General features: G+C 40.7%; 2 protein-coding genes across 13 annotated transcripts in view; one reads left to right on the top strand and one right to left on the bottom strand.

The window, feature by feature from the left end:
* LOC134668504 (tight junction protein ZO-3-like) overlaps positions 1-12,948 on the bottom strand; it is a 132,062-nt gene that overhangs the window by 12,986 nt on the left and 106,128 nt on the right. For 8 of the 11 annotated variants that reach the window (XR_010098793.1, XM_063525959.1, XM_063525953.1 and 5 more), the window contains 5 exons: positions 12,576-12,800; positions 3,287-3,452; positions 2,578-2,678; positions 1,580-1,729; positions 776-897 (listed from right to left, as the gene is read on the bottom strand). Coding sequence is in view for 10 of the 11 variants with exons in the window: in XM_063525959.1 (XP_063382029.1) it covers positions 776-897; positions 1,580-1,729; positions 2,578-2,678; positions 3,287-3,452; positions 12,576-12,800 (764 nt within the window). In the remaining variant the exon portion in view is untranslated. The remainder of the gene's footprint in view (positions 1-775; positions 898-1,579; positions 1,730-2,577; positions 2,679-3,286; positions 3,453-12,575; positions 12,801-12,948) is intronic. The other 3 variants (XM_063525973.1, XM_063525967.1, XM_063525990.1) reach the window with 3 other exon arrangements.
* Positions 4,310-7,622, top strand: LOC134668752 (uncharacterized). 2 transcript variants are annotated; one of them, XM_063526213.1, is made up of 3 exons: positions 4,310-5,128; positions 5,581-5,811; positions 6,587-7,622. In XM_063526213.1, exons 1-2 carry the CDS (start codon positions 4,393-4,395, stop codon positions 5,601-5,603), a joined length of 759 nt encoding a protein of 252 aa, XP_063382283.1. In that variant the 5' UTR covers positions 4,310-4,392; the 3' UTR covers positions 5,604-5,811; positions 6,587-7,622. The 2 variants fall into 2 exon arrangements, with proteins under 2 accessions (XP_063382283.1, XP_063382276.1); XM_063526206.1 differs by having other exon boundaries at positions 6,593-7,622.

Genomic DNA, 12,948 nt, shown 5'->3' on the forward strand with positions numbered 1-12,948 from the left:
ATAGGTACGATCAAAGAATTTGATGTATGTGTCACTTCGTATTTTCATGGTGACTATAACATGAGATCCCAAGCGATTTTCATGTTGATGGCCATTATGACAAGGTGCGAAGTGACACAGAAATCTAATCACTTGAATGTACTTACAGAATACACGAGGTTTGAGGAATCGTAGGGAGCTCCGTTTGTCTTGCACGTCCTCATGCGTGGCGCTCATTCTTGCTCTTGACTTCCACCGCTATAATTTACTCAGCGCAATGCGCTCAGGGGAGCGCTGGTGGCAACGACGGTTGCAATCCGGAGGTCGCGGGTTCGAACCCCGGCTCGTACCAATGAGTTTTTTGGAATTTATGAACGAAATATCACTTGATATTTAGTAGTCGCTTTTCGGTGAAGGAAACCATCGTGAGGAAACCGGACTAATCCCAAAAAGGCCTAGTTTACCCTCTGGGTTGGAAGGTCCGATGGCAGTCGCTTTCGTAAAAACTGGTGTCTACGCCAATTTTCAGGATCAGTTGCCGGAGGAGCCGTGGCAAAAGCAACGCGACTACGCGAGGAAGGCACCTGCACTAACTGCACTAGTATGGAAGCTGCCGGCCTATTATGTATGGCTTTATCCATCTTTATCCACGTGATAAAATAACTGTCACATTTTAACACCGTGGGATAGAAAGTGACGGACACCGTTTTATTACGCTGTCATGTAGACAAGAACGACCATCATATCCGTACTGGAAGGATTTACAACGTGATAATTTGATAAACAGTAAACTTACTTGGGAGGCGGGGCGACTTTGAGATCATCGGGGGCGTTGGGCGGGAGGCGGCAGGAGCCGAGGGCCGAGCCGTTGTTGGAGCCCCCGTAGTCGTACGACGACGTGCCGTCGTACGAGTTCTGCTGTCAGAGAAACAACCTCAATCAATACCTATAGGTACAAACTCGGGGACGTAGTGTGCGTAACACACGTTTAGGGAGAGGTAGGGGTCAAGGAAATGTGACATGTTGAGACAATTCAAAAATAAAATAATTAAGTCACACAGCCAGTGATGACCGGTGTCACATTTCCGACATTCCCAGCTCCAGCATAGTATAGGATGACTCATAATATCTAATTCAAGAGGATTAGGTTTCAACCACCATGTCAAGTTGCAAAGTCAAGTTAGATCCAGACAAGTCACTTCAGTCAAATCAGTCAGTCTATTCCAGCTTACCACCACCAAACCACTAGTCGTTAAAGCTCTGTTTTCCCAGGATAGTGGTGCCGTCATACAGCGACCGTCTCCATACAAAATAATACGGTCAATTATGGATGAGTAGTATTTTATATGGAGACATCTGCTATATGCCGGCACCGCTGTCCCAGGAAAACAGAGCTTTATAGATTCCGAGGCTAGTTCGGATATGTTCTACTCGCCGGCCTAGCCAAGGTTACAATCGCTATCGCTTCGACAACGAAAATCATTATGTCTCTCTATCACTCTTCCATATTAGTGTGACGGTGACAGTTGCGTTTCGATCGCTACGGAGCGTAAGCGATTGGCATCTTGGCTACGCGGCCTGTTTCCTGATGACAACGTACCGGGTTCCCAGGATGCCGGTGTCGGTCGAGCGAGTTCTGCGTGGGTTGTATGATCATGCTGGTTGGTCGGGCCGTGTACGTGGCCGTGTCGTCGCCGTTCGTTTCCTTGGGTGGTCCGAATAGACGCTCTTGTGCGCTGGGACGGGTGTTCTGTGGAAGAAGTGGCTTTATTAAATACCCATTATGTCAATCGAGAATTTGTATGATAACGGTTAAAAAAGATTTTTTTAGCTCGTCGTTAATCTGGCTCAATGGAAAAAGAATATAAGTAAATATAAAGCTTTAAATAAGAAAGTATGCTAGGAAACGGAAGCTAAAGACGCTACCAGGATAAATACTGCAATAAGAGACAACAAATAGGCTAGTGTTGTAACTTCCATGCGGCTGGAAACAAAAACTGACGTCTAATTGCATAAGTGCGTGAATTTGGAACCTTCTTGTATTCCATTTTTACCCTACTACGGCAACGCAAAAGGTGGGTTATAAATTGAAAATTCGATTCGGATTAAATCCTTAATAAAGGCCTCAGGGACTCAGGAAGTTAAAATAAAAATAAAAACTTGTATAAATGGCGAGAAAATTCAGGCGTCAATGGGTATGGGAATTGGGTAAGAGACTGGGTATTAGCGACGATTACTGATAGAAATGACGCGCTTTGTCTTGAATTTGGAATTTTGACGACCACTCTGGCCTAGTGGGTAGTGACCCTGCCTATGAAGCCGATGGTCCCGGGTTCGAATCCTGGTAAGGGCATTTATTTGTATGATGATACATATATTTGTTCCCGAGTCATGGTTGTTTTCTATGTATTTAAGTATTTATATATTATATATATCGTTGTCTGAGTACCCACAACACAAGCCTTCTTACCGTGGGGCTTAGTCAATTTGTGTAAAAAATGTCCTATAATATTTATTTATTAAAAAAAAAATGCGAATATTGGTGACGAAATTGGAGTTAGCAATACTGCAGCGGCTTAGAAAATGATTGGATGTTACCTGGTGCGGGTGCCTGCTGAGCGGCGGGCGGGCCGGCGGCGGCGCGGGCAGCAGCACGCCGCCTGCTGGCCGGCCGGGCGTGCGCGGCGGCAGCTCTGGAACTGACAAGTGCACACACTACTTGCAGACGCGTTACACACTGATTATAACACCTACGAATATCCTTACACGCGGTCCTTATTAAAGTTGATGACATATAAAGTGAGCCGCCTTTAAAGGGAGTCCGCTGGATGCGGGTGCGCCAGACCGGTTATTGTGGCGCTCTTTGGGGGAGCCCTATGTCTAGCAGTGGCGTCCTCTAGCTGATATGATGATGATGATGATGATGATGAAAGTGAGCCGATCTTGTACAAACTTGTTAAGAGATCGGCTCACTTTATATTTTGTCAACCTTACACTTGTGATTTGCATGATGAGACCGGGGGAGGTCATTTTGGAAGTCTTTGTCATAGATATGCGTGATTTGTGACGCCGTTGCCAGCTCTTTGCGTTTCAGTTAGCGACGCACAAAACTTATAGTTTACTTTTAGTTCATTACTTTGTATCTATACAACATAAACATAAATCATCGCGTCTAAACAAATTTTGTACACAATAAAAGGTAGATTCCCTCAAATGATTATACCCACATTTTATTATGAGCTGAAGGTAAACGTAGCATTAGCTATTACCTACAGTTACTTATTTAAGACTTTGACATAGTGCTTACCGGTCCCATAGAGCGGGGAGTGCGGAGGTGAATGTGCCATGGGATTCATCTGGTACGGCGGAGCCTCTTGCGTCATGTTCTGCTGCCCGTTGTGGTGCGTCATGCCATTGGTGGGCCCGTTGCCGTTCGTTGAGAATCCGTATTTGCTGTCGCCGTAGCCGCCTTGCTGTTGGGTTGAGGAAGTGTTCAGGTGAAGTTAGAATACTGGTGTTTTATATAACGTTATGTTAATTACATGCCCAATAATTAAATATTAAAAATACCTATAACATTTAAATATTTTAAGTAGTCCCGAAGGTCCCGAAGTGGTTGCAAGCAGATTTTGGTGGTTTTCTAGAAAAGAACTGAGAATACACATTCATCTGTTAAAACTTGAGTTGAATGTAGATTCTCAGTTACATTCCCCTACCATGATTAGCTACTTAAAAATCTGACATTGCTAAACTAAGGTAAGTAGTTACCTAGACTTAGTAAAATCATTTGATAGATAGAAAAGAAACTGGTATAAGTACTGTTAGAATCGTGTAGTATACCCTTTACATCTCATTCTATTATTACACAGGCAACACCTCTCTCTATGATCAATGTTGCCACTATACACCTATCCGGGTTCTCTTTCGTTTTCCCCTCCGCTCGAAACGTAATGGCTCCTCATAAGTCAATTTTATTTTATAACTTTTAAACATGTGATATATAATAATCCGATTTAATCGACCCTTTGACATGGACGAAATGTAGTGTAATTTATTGCAAATTAAAACTACGATTTTGTTGAGTAAAAGAAGCATTTTATTTTCGACGACATCCTTCGCCGCAGTCCTACGCAAGGCCCTGCGCCTTCATCCTGCACATCAGTTTATGTACCCAGAAGAGAGTGCTGCGAGGATACTGAAAACAAAACCGCAGAAAGGTACGTCGGAAATAGTGTCATTTTTTTGAGGTTAGAATTGCACTTCCCTCGTTTGCATATAACCTCACTTTTCTTCGATTGCTCAACTAGTCACTACAAATTTAGTCCAAAAATGTCGTCTAACAGTGAAAATAACGGGCACATTCCAGTTGAGAAACTGGATGGCTTGGCAAACTATTCAAATTGGAAATTTGCCATGAAGATGCTACTAACGCTGGATGGTCTATGGGGCTGTGTGGAAGGTACGGACACCAATGCGACCCACGAAAGCCGCGCTTTAGCTAAGATATGTTTAACGATCAAGCCTGCACTGTACCAGTACGTGCGAGATGCCACGTCGGCAAAGGATGCCTGGAAGAAACTCGCCGATGCCTTCGAGTCCAAGGGCCTATACCGAAAAGTGCTCTTGCTACGTCAACTGCATAAAATAGAATACAACCAGTACAGCAGCATGTCGGAATATCTCGAGGCGGTGATGCGGCTCGTTCAACAGCTCGATGATATAGGCAAGAAGATAGACGATGATGAGGTAGCGGAGATCCTGTTGAGTGGTTTACCGCAGGAATTTGACAACCTGGTGTCGGGTCTGGAAACCGCCTGTCTTACAAGCAAACTCACGGTGGAGCTTGTGCGTGCCAGATTGCTACAAGAAGAACACCGGAGAAGTGCGAGTGACCAGGAGGGTGTGAAGGCCTACCTAGGAAGCAAGAAGAAGAAGTCATCGCCTATGTTTTGCCAGTTCTGCAAGAAGAGCGGACACACTATCAAGCGTTGCTTTAAGCGCAAGAAGGAGCTGAAGAACAATGAAGAGAATCACACTATGCTTGCATCAGCCATGGTATGCAGCGGCAGCAGCTGCCATGATTTTGTCGTGGATTCCGGAGCGTCCCAACATATGGTTGCTAATAAGGAGCTACTAGAAGAACCTAGAGGTAAAAATTCTACAATTTATATAGCTAATGGTAATAAATTACATAGCAATTGTAGTGGTAGGGTCCCTTTGTGCTCCAATATTAGCCTTGTAAATGTTCTCCATGTGCCTGACCTCTCCAGCAATTTACTGTCCGTTAGTCAAATCACTGACAAGGGTTATACTGTCGTTTTTAGTAGGGATCATTGTAAAGTCTTTGATAATGTTAAAGTCACTGGCGATCAACTGTTAGTTGCTTCTAAGGAAAATGGTTTGTATAAATATAAGGCTCAAGTGCGACACATCCTTGAGGAGGAGTCTTCCAAGCTCTTGCAAACCAGGCAAGAGACAGTGAATGCTCACGCTGTTTCGACAGTGCCAATGGATCTAATCCATAGACGTCTAGGTCATTTGTCTGAACCAGGTATGAGAATTCTTGGTGATGGGGAGAAATGCATGAACTTACTTTTTCAGAAAGAAGACACCATCAGTGGTAGTTGCGAGCCGTGCTTGACAGGCAAGATGGTGCGAGCACCGTATCCTGCTGTCAGCACGAAGCGCACTACCCAACCACTTGAACTCATCCATTCAGATGTGGCCGGACCGATGCAAGTCGAAACATGGGGTGGAGCTCGTTACCTTTTGACCTTCACAGATGACCATACCCGGAAAACGTGGGGCTACCTTATGAAGCATAAATCAGAGGTGAGTTCACATTTTATTAATTTTAAAACTATGATTGAGAAACAATCCGGATTTTTAATAAAATGTTTGCGCAGTGACAATGGCCTTGAGTTTACAAACAATAAACTGGCCAATTATCTTAAAGAACATGGTATTATACATCAAACCACTGTCCCTTTCAATCCTGCTCAAAATGGAACAGCGGAAAGGGCTTTTAAAACGATTTTTGATAAAACTAGGGCTATGCTGCAGGAATCCGGCCTGTGTAACTGCTACTGGGGAGAGGCAGTTATGACAGCCATTTACCTGAAAAATAGGTCTCCTACCAGAGCGCTTTCAGGTGGAATTCCCGAGAGCTTATGGACTGGGTCTCCTATAGACATCAGTCATTTACGTGTCTTCGGGTGTACTGCTTATGCACATGTTCCTAGTCAAAAGCGTCGAAAACTTGATGCTAGAGCAAAAGCGTTAATTTTTGTTGGTTATGGTGAAACTTTTAAAGGATACCGTTTGATTGATCCCACTAAACCTCATAGAGTTATACAGTCCAGATCTGTTATTTTTAATGAGGATAAATTTATAGGTAAACATGACAGTAGTAAAAAGACTTGTGGAGCCAATTTTTATAATTACTATATCGATAAAGACAATTTTAATAATTCAATGACTAATAATGAAAATAATTCTTTTAATGCATTGAATAATTTTAATGATGACTCTCATTTTAATGTTAATGATGTCATTCAAAATAATGAAAAAGATAAATCAGCTGAGTGCTCATCCTCTTCAAATACAGTTTCAGATGCAGAGACCCTGACGCAACCGGCGTGGTCACCGCTCTCTGAGCACTACTGTACGGGCGATGAAGGTGCAAGTGACAGTACCGGTGATGAAGATTGCGTCCCAAGGGGCGCTTTGTCTTCTCTGCCGGAGTCATCATTTGATGATCATGACGACGGTGATGAAGTGGGTGCTCCAAGGGGTCCCGTGTCTTCTCTGCCGGAGTCTGCACCAAGTGAGCCGACGCTGCCGGCTGTTTCCGACACGTCTCGTTCACGTCCCGTACGTAAAACACGAGGTAATATGCCACAGCATCTCAGAGACTATGATTTATCTATGATAGCGGAAGGATATTCGCCAGATGAGCCTGCATCATACCGCGAAGCCATGCAATCTTCTGAAAAGGAAGACTGGCAGCAGGCAATGCAGTGTGAGTATGACTCTTTAATTAAAAACAAGGTATGGGTCTTAGTAGACAGACCTGCAGATGAAAACATCGTCAAGTGTAAGTGGGTTTACAAAAAGAAACTCGACACCTCAGGTAAGCCTGCCAAATTTAAAGCTAGGTTGGTTGCCCGTGGGTTTAGCCAAGTAGAGGGCATTGACTATACGGACACCTTTGCACCTGTAGTGAGGCATAGCACACTGAGAATATTGTTTTCTATTGCTACTGAATTAAACTTACAAATAGACCATATCGATGTTACAACTGCATTTTTAAATGGGGAATTAAACGAAAAGATTTATATGGAGCAGCCTTTAGGCTTTAAAAACTGTGATAAGGTTTGTTTGCTTAAGAAGAGCTTATACGGCCTTAAGCAAGCAAGCCGAATGTGGAATATCAAAATACATGATTTCTTAGCACTAAATAATTTTACTCAGAGCAAATGTGAGCCATGTATTTATACAAAGAAGACAAAGACTGAATATATTATTATTGCATTGTATGTTGATGATTTTTATGTATTTCACAATAATTGTATTAATAATATTTTACAACTTTTACAAAATAATTTTGAAGTCCGTCATTTGGGCAAATTGAATAATTGTCTAGGAATGAATATTTATAGAGAAAATGGTATCACAACCCTAGATCAAACTGAGTACATAAAGCGTTTATTATTCAAGTATAATATGTCAGATTGTAAATCTGTTTCTACACCTTTACCGGTTAATTGTAAATTACAGAAATCAAATAAGACATGTTTAGATGATGAAGTCTATCAGTACAGACAGTTATTAGGAAGTCTAATGTATTTATCAGTCTGTACTAGACCGGACATTTCTTATGCATGTAGCCAACTTAGTATGTTTAACACATGTTTTGATGAAAATCATTGGCGCATGGCGAAGCGTGTGCTACGTTACCTAAAAGGTACTATTAATTATGGCCTTTGTTTTACAAAGAGCAATACTTTTAACCTTACTGCATACGCTGACGCAGACTGGGCCAATGACCTTTCAGACCGCAAGTCCTATACTGGCTTTGTGATTAAGTTAGGATCTAATGTAATTAACTGGGAGGCAAGAAAGCAACAATGTACTTCTCTTTCAAGTTGCGAGTCAGAATACGTAGCTATTGGAGATTGTTGTAAAGACATATGTTTTGTACGAAATTTCTTGTCAGAAATTATCGATAAAACTTTTGACACTGTCATTTATAATGATAGCCAAAGTGCTCAAAAATTACTGTTAGTTAAAGAGCACTCCCACAAAAGAACAAAGCATATAGACCTAAGGTATCACTTCATTAAAGATCTGATTCAAAAAGGGAACTTAAATGTAAGGTACTTGCAGACTGACAAAATGGTAGCAGATGTATTAACAAAACCTTTATGTGCTGAAAAACATTGTAAATTTGTGCAGGGACTTAATGTTAAGCCTTTAAAATGTTAATTAAGAGCCACTTCTCTACTTATGATTTTTAAATGTGATATTCATTCCTGTCTTACCTAGTTATAGCTGCATGTGGGTCGTTCTACCGTTTCGTGCCGATTTGGTGTCCGAGCCCACATCAAGCCTTAAAATTATAATTTTTTATATGTGGTTATTTTTAAAAGGTATGTTTATGTGGTACGGAAAATGCGCCAGTTTTGGAATTTAGCTAAACCTAATGATCTATTAAATAAAAATTAAAAACATGCGAAAAATTCATTTCCCTCGACATAAAATGGCGTACCATTGGGTTCAAAAATTTAAAAACACTATTATTTGCAGATAAACCCTATTTTCCATTATTGTTTATAAATAAACAAATAATCAGTATGATAATGGTACATGGTACGTATTTTTAAAGTTAAATTATCATAGAGAGAACGCACTTTTTAATTTTGTCACGCGAAAGACTTCATTTTCACTGTAAAAAATTGCCACTCATGCCAAATCTAAACGCGCCTTTATTCACGAATACCTGTGATTGCTACGTGTTTTTACTACCTTAGTCTACCGCAATACGTCAACGAAGGAGGTTTCGCGCTCTTGATTTACGAGTAATTTTGGTTCTCCTCACCGGAAAGGCACTTTGTCACGGTTACTACTCATTTCCATCCATTAAGTAATTTGGTGCTATATATTGTAAAAAAAAATCACTTTGTTAATAATCTGTTAGCATTTTGGCATATCTTCATTACTTTTACTTGATGACATTCTAACCTTAAAGACGATAAAGAAATTTAAAAAAAACCGTCGAAAGTTCATTCCACTCCAATTCATTCCTCTCCATTTCTTCCAATATTTTCGGGTGAAGGAAATGAACCAGTTTGGAAGGAAATGACAAATAATTTTGTATGACAGATGTGTTATGATTTTTTATGTTTTTAGCCCACAGCCCAAGAGTTATATGCACACATACGCTCTCAAATCATAACTATCATGTTTTGAAACGTATGTATGTCCCATTCTTTCGACTTCGTTAGACCATTTGACAGAGTTTCAGGGTATAGGTTATTTCTTACCTATACCCGACACTATGTCATGGGAATCCTGTTGGTTGTGGATATTGCATATAAATAAGCAAATAGGCGCGTAAGCGTAAGTAGTCTCTTTTTTCATGGCAAATATTGTAAATATATCGGATAGATACATCATATTTCCAACATTTTATAAATGCGGAACATTTTGGACAGGTGAACCTATTGGAACTTATCTAATGCCTAACTTCTCTGCTAATTAACATACTGAAAACTTTTTATAGTCCTGGAATAAAGCTCAAGAGCGAGCCCTCCGAGGGCAGATATTTATGAGGAGGGTCTCACAAAGATCTGCTCCCGGGAGCCTCTTCTTGTGCTAAGTTAAAAATACGGGTTGGCCGTATCAGGGAAATTTCTTGTAACTTTGTAACCGTTTAAAGGCCAAGCTTTAGAAAATTCCAGAAAGTTCATGAAACAATGGTTCAACACCATCTAGAACTGGAGAGGAGCGTCCCATTCCCACCCCTTTCTGCGAGTTCCACAAAGAAAGAGCAGGCAGCTCGGAGCGTCCGTAAGTGGCGCGCCTTCCTGCAAGGCTGAAAGCCGAGCTTTCGCAGGAGAGTAGACCTTAAATTGTTTCAATGCAGAAATGCAAGCGATGCCGAAAGGCGAGCTCCGCATGAGGTGTTCAAAATTTCTTTTAACTATTGGCAGCGGGCACAATCGTGCGAGGTCAAAGACTGAGCTTCAGTGGAGCTGACCTCAAACAAGAACCAATAGCCGAATCAAAGACATGTATAACTTCGTATAAGATGAATAAAGTCTAAGAAGAAAACGTGCCTCGGAAATCAAGAAAAAGTCATTCTCGAAAAGATGGCGCACACACCTTTGGCCTATCCTCGGCTAGATGGCGTGACGACACCTTTTCATATTTAACAATTTTAACACATAGATATCAGGGAATGAACATGGGTAAAAATGATATTAAAATAATAAAATCATTTATCCATATATACACATTTTTTTGATAACTGTATACGTGTTTATTTTGAGTTTTAGTCGTGTGTCGATAGATGGCAGTAAATTTACAGTGACTACAACATTTACTATGAGAGGACCCTTCTATACTATCTATTCTCTTTGGCCGAATGTATTAAAAAGCAAGGCCGACGGCCCGGGGAGCTTCAGATAGGGGCACATTTCCGTACAAGGCCAAACATCAATCTGTAAGAGTGCAGAACTTTGCTAAGTGAGGCCAAAGGCCGAGATCCGCATAAACGCTGAAAGCCCAGTCCGTCTGATCACGTTGCGCTTCCATAGAAGACCTAACTTGAGAACTAAGAGAGCTTTAAATTTAACCAATGTGATCTCGGATCCTCATGCGGCTTGACCTTTGCATTTTTCCTCGAAAGACCGACTTGTTGAGTCTACAACCCTATGGAGTTTGTTATTTATAATAAGTATTTTGATTATTCGGGCGTACTCGGCCCTTGGCCTCTATCCACACAGTTTTGATGTTTCGTAGAGTACGCCTTTAGACTCCAACGGCTTTAGAGCTCAACATCGTGTTTGCGGTCCGCTAGTTTGCTTTTTAATACATAACTACTTGGTCGTCTCCAAGCTCTGCTGTCCTGCAGCTTTACTTTGGCCCGCCGTTCCCTTTGAAACGGCTTATCATGGTAGTGTCCTAAATCTAATATCTGGCCCACTTCATTATTTAAAAAAAACAACATCTGCTCTTTACAAAGACGGCTAAGTCACTTTACCTACTAGAAAGTTTAAAATTATGCTGCAGTTCTCTCCCGAATAATATCAAAACTAACGATTGTTTTTTATAGCAATTTCTAGATAATTTAAGCTTTTTTAATTTCATTTATGTAAGCAGTTTTTTACATTACAAATCTCATTATTATATGTTTCTAGTTCTGACAAATAATGAGACCGAAGAGAAATACTGAAACATCGTAAAAAGTATCGTTAAAAAGTAGGTTATTATATTAAACAGGTCAACAGGGTAGATATACTTTTTAAAAGCCAAGCTATTTATGGTTGCATCGTTTAAAATATTATCACTTTGATTTTGACCAATAAAGTTAATTTATATTTAATATAATTTCATTTACTTCTATTCGTGTTTCATTACCTTCCCTTAGTTTTTCATTTCCATCTGTGCTTTCATTACTTTCCTTATTTGTTTTCCAAATGTATAACTAGTATATAGGTGCCTTTCTTAAAATAATATACACAATACGTATACACATCCACAATATCAAAATCTACACTGTAACTTCAAAATAAAAAAAATCTCCAAAAAAGTGGCAAATCGGCACGAAACGGTAGAATGACCCATGTCTATATTTTACGTCTATGTGTTTTTACTAGACTTAAGCCTGCAGCATGTAATTTATTCTAAGTATGCTTTATGTAGAGCCATACTTAGAGCTTTTCTAGGCATGTAAAGTGCAAGGAGGAGTGTTAGAATCGTGTAGTATACCCTTTACATCTCATTCTATTATTACACAGGCAACACCTCTCTCTATGATCAATGTTGCCACTATACACCTATCCGGGTTCTCTTTCGTTTTCCCCTCCGCTCGAAACGTAATGGCTCCTCATAAGTCAATTTTATTTTATAACTTTTAAACATGTGATATATAATAATCCGATTTAATCGACCCTTTGACATGGACGAAATGTAGTGTAATTTATTGCAAATTAAAACTACGATTTTGTTGAGTAAAAGAAGCATTTTATTTTCGACGACATCCTTCGCCGCAGTCCTACGCAAGGCCCTGCGCCTTCATCCTGCACATCAAGTACATTACCTATTGAAAGAAACTACTTACTTATTACTACTATAATTGTAGTTTCTGACGTTAACAGTACTTAGGTAAGTAAAAATCTTTCCTAATAATGTAATAAAATATTTCAAAGAATTATATACCTAGGTACCTACCTATGTGGATAGGTACGCATAAGTTATGACGATTGATTACCATGATAGACAGCGTCCATTTTTGTGTGATGATCTGATGATTTTACGAGTGTGTAACTTGTCGAAACAATACAACATTTAATAAGCAATGATATACGAACCGTATAAGGCGGCGGCACAGCATCAGCCATATGATTCATGTCGTCATCTCGGTCCATGTTGTCCTGCGTCGTGGCTATCGACGGGTCGGACGAGGACTTGACCAGCCGCGGCGCCGGCGGCGGACTCACTTCCAAGTCGCTCTCCGGACTCGACGCGTACGACAGACGGTTCTCCGTGCTCGACGACATTGAGAACAAGAAGTCGTCCGACAGCGGTTCCGGCCTCTGTTTCGCGTCCGCCATTTTGTGAGTCGGCCATTTTGTTCGGGTCCGGGTGGGTATGGAATGGGGTGACAAGACAAATGAATGATTGCAGTAAAACGTTACAACTATGTTTAGCGTCTGTGAATGATTAAATGGGGCACACTGGACA

Source organism: Cydia fagiglandana, chromosome 1, assembly GCF_963556715.1.
Source record: "Cydia fagiglandana chromosome 1, ilCydFagi1.1, whole genome shotgun sequence".
NCBI lineage: Eukaryota > Metazoa > Arthropoda > Insecta > Lepidoptera > Tortricidae > Cydia > Cydia fagiglandana.

Excerpts from the sequence above, each read along its gene's own strand:
- LOC134668752 (XM_063526213.1), top strand. The coding sequence starts at position 4,393 with ATGAAGATGCTACTAACGCTGGATGGTCTATGGGGCTGTGTGGAAGGT. Across the intron at positions 5,129-5,580 it reads GCTACTAGAAGAACCTAGAG|AAAGAAGACACCATCAGTGG; the intron begins GTAAAAATTCTA and ends TTACTTTTTCAG.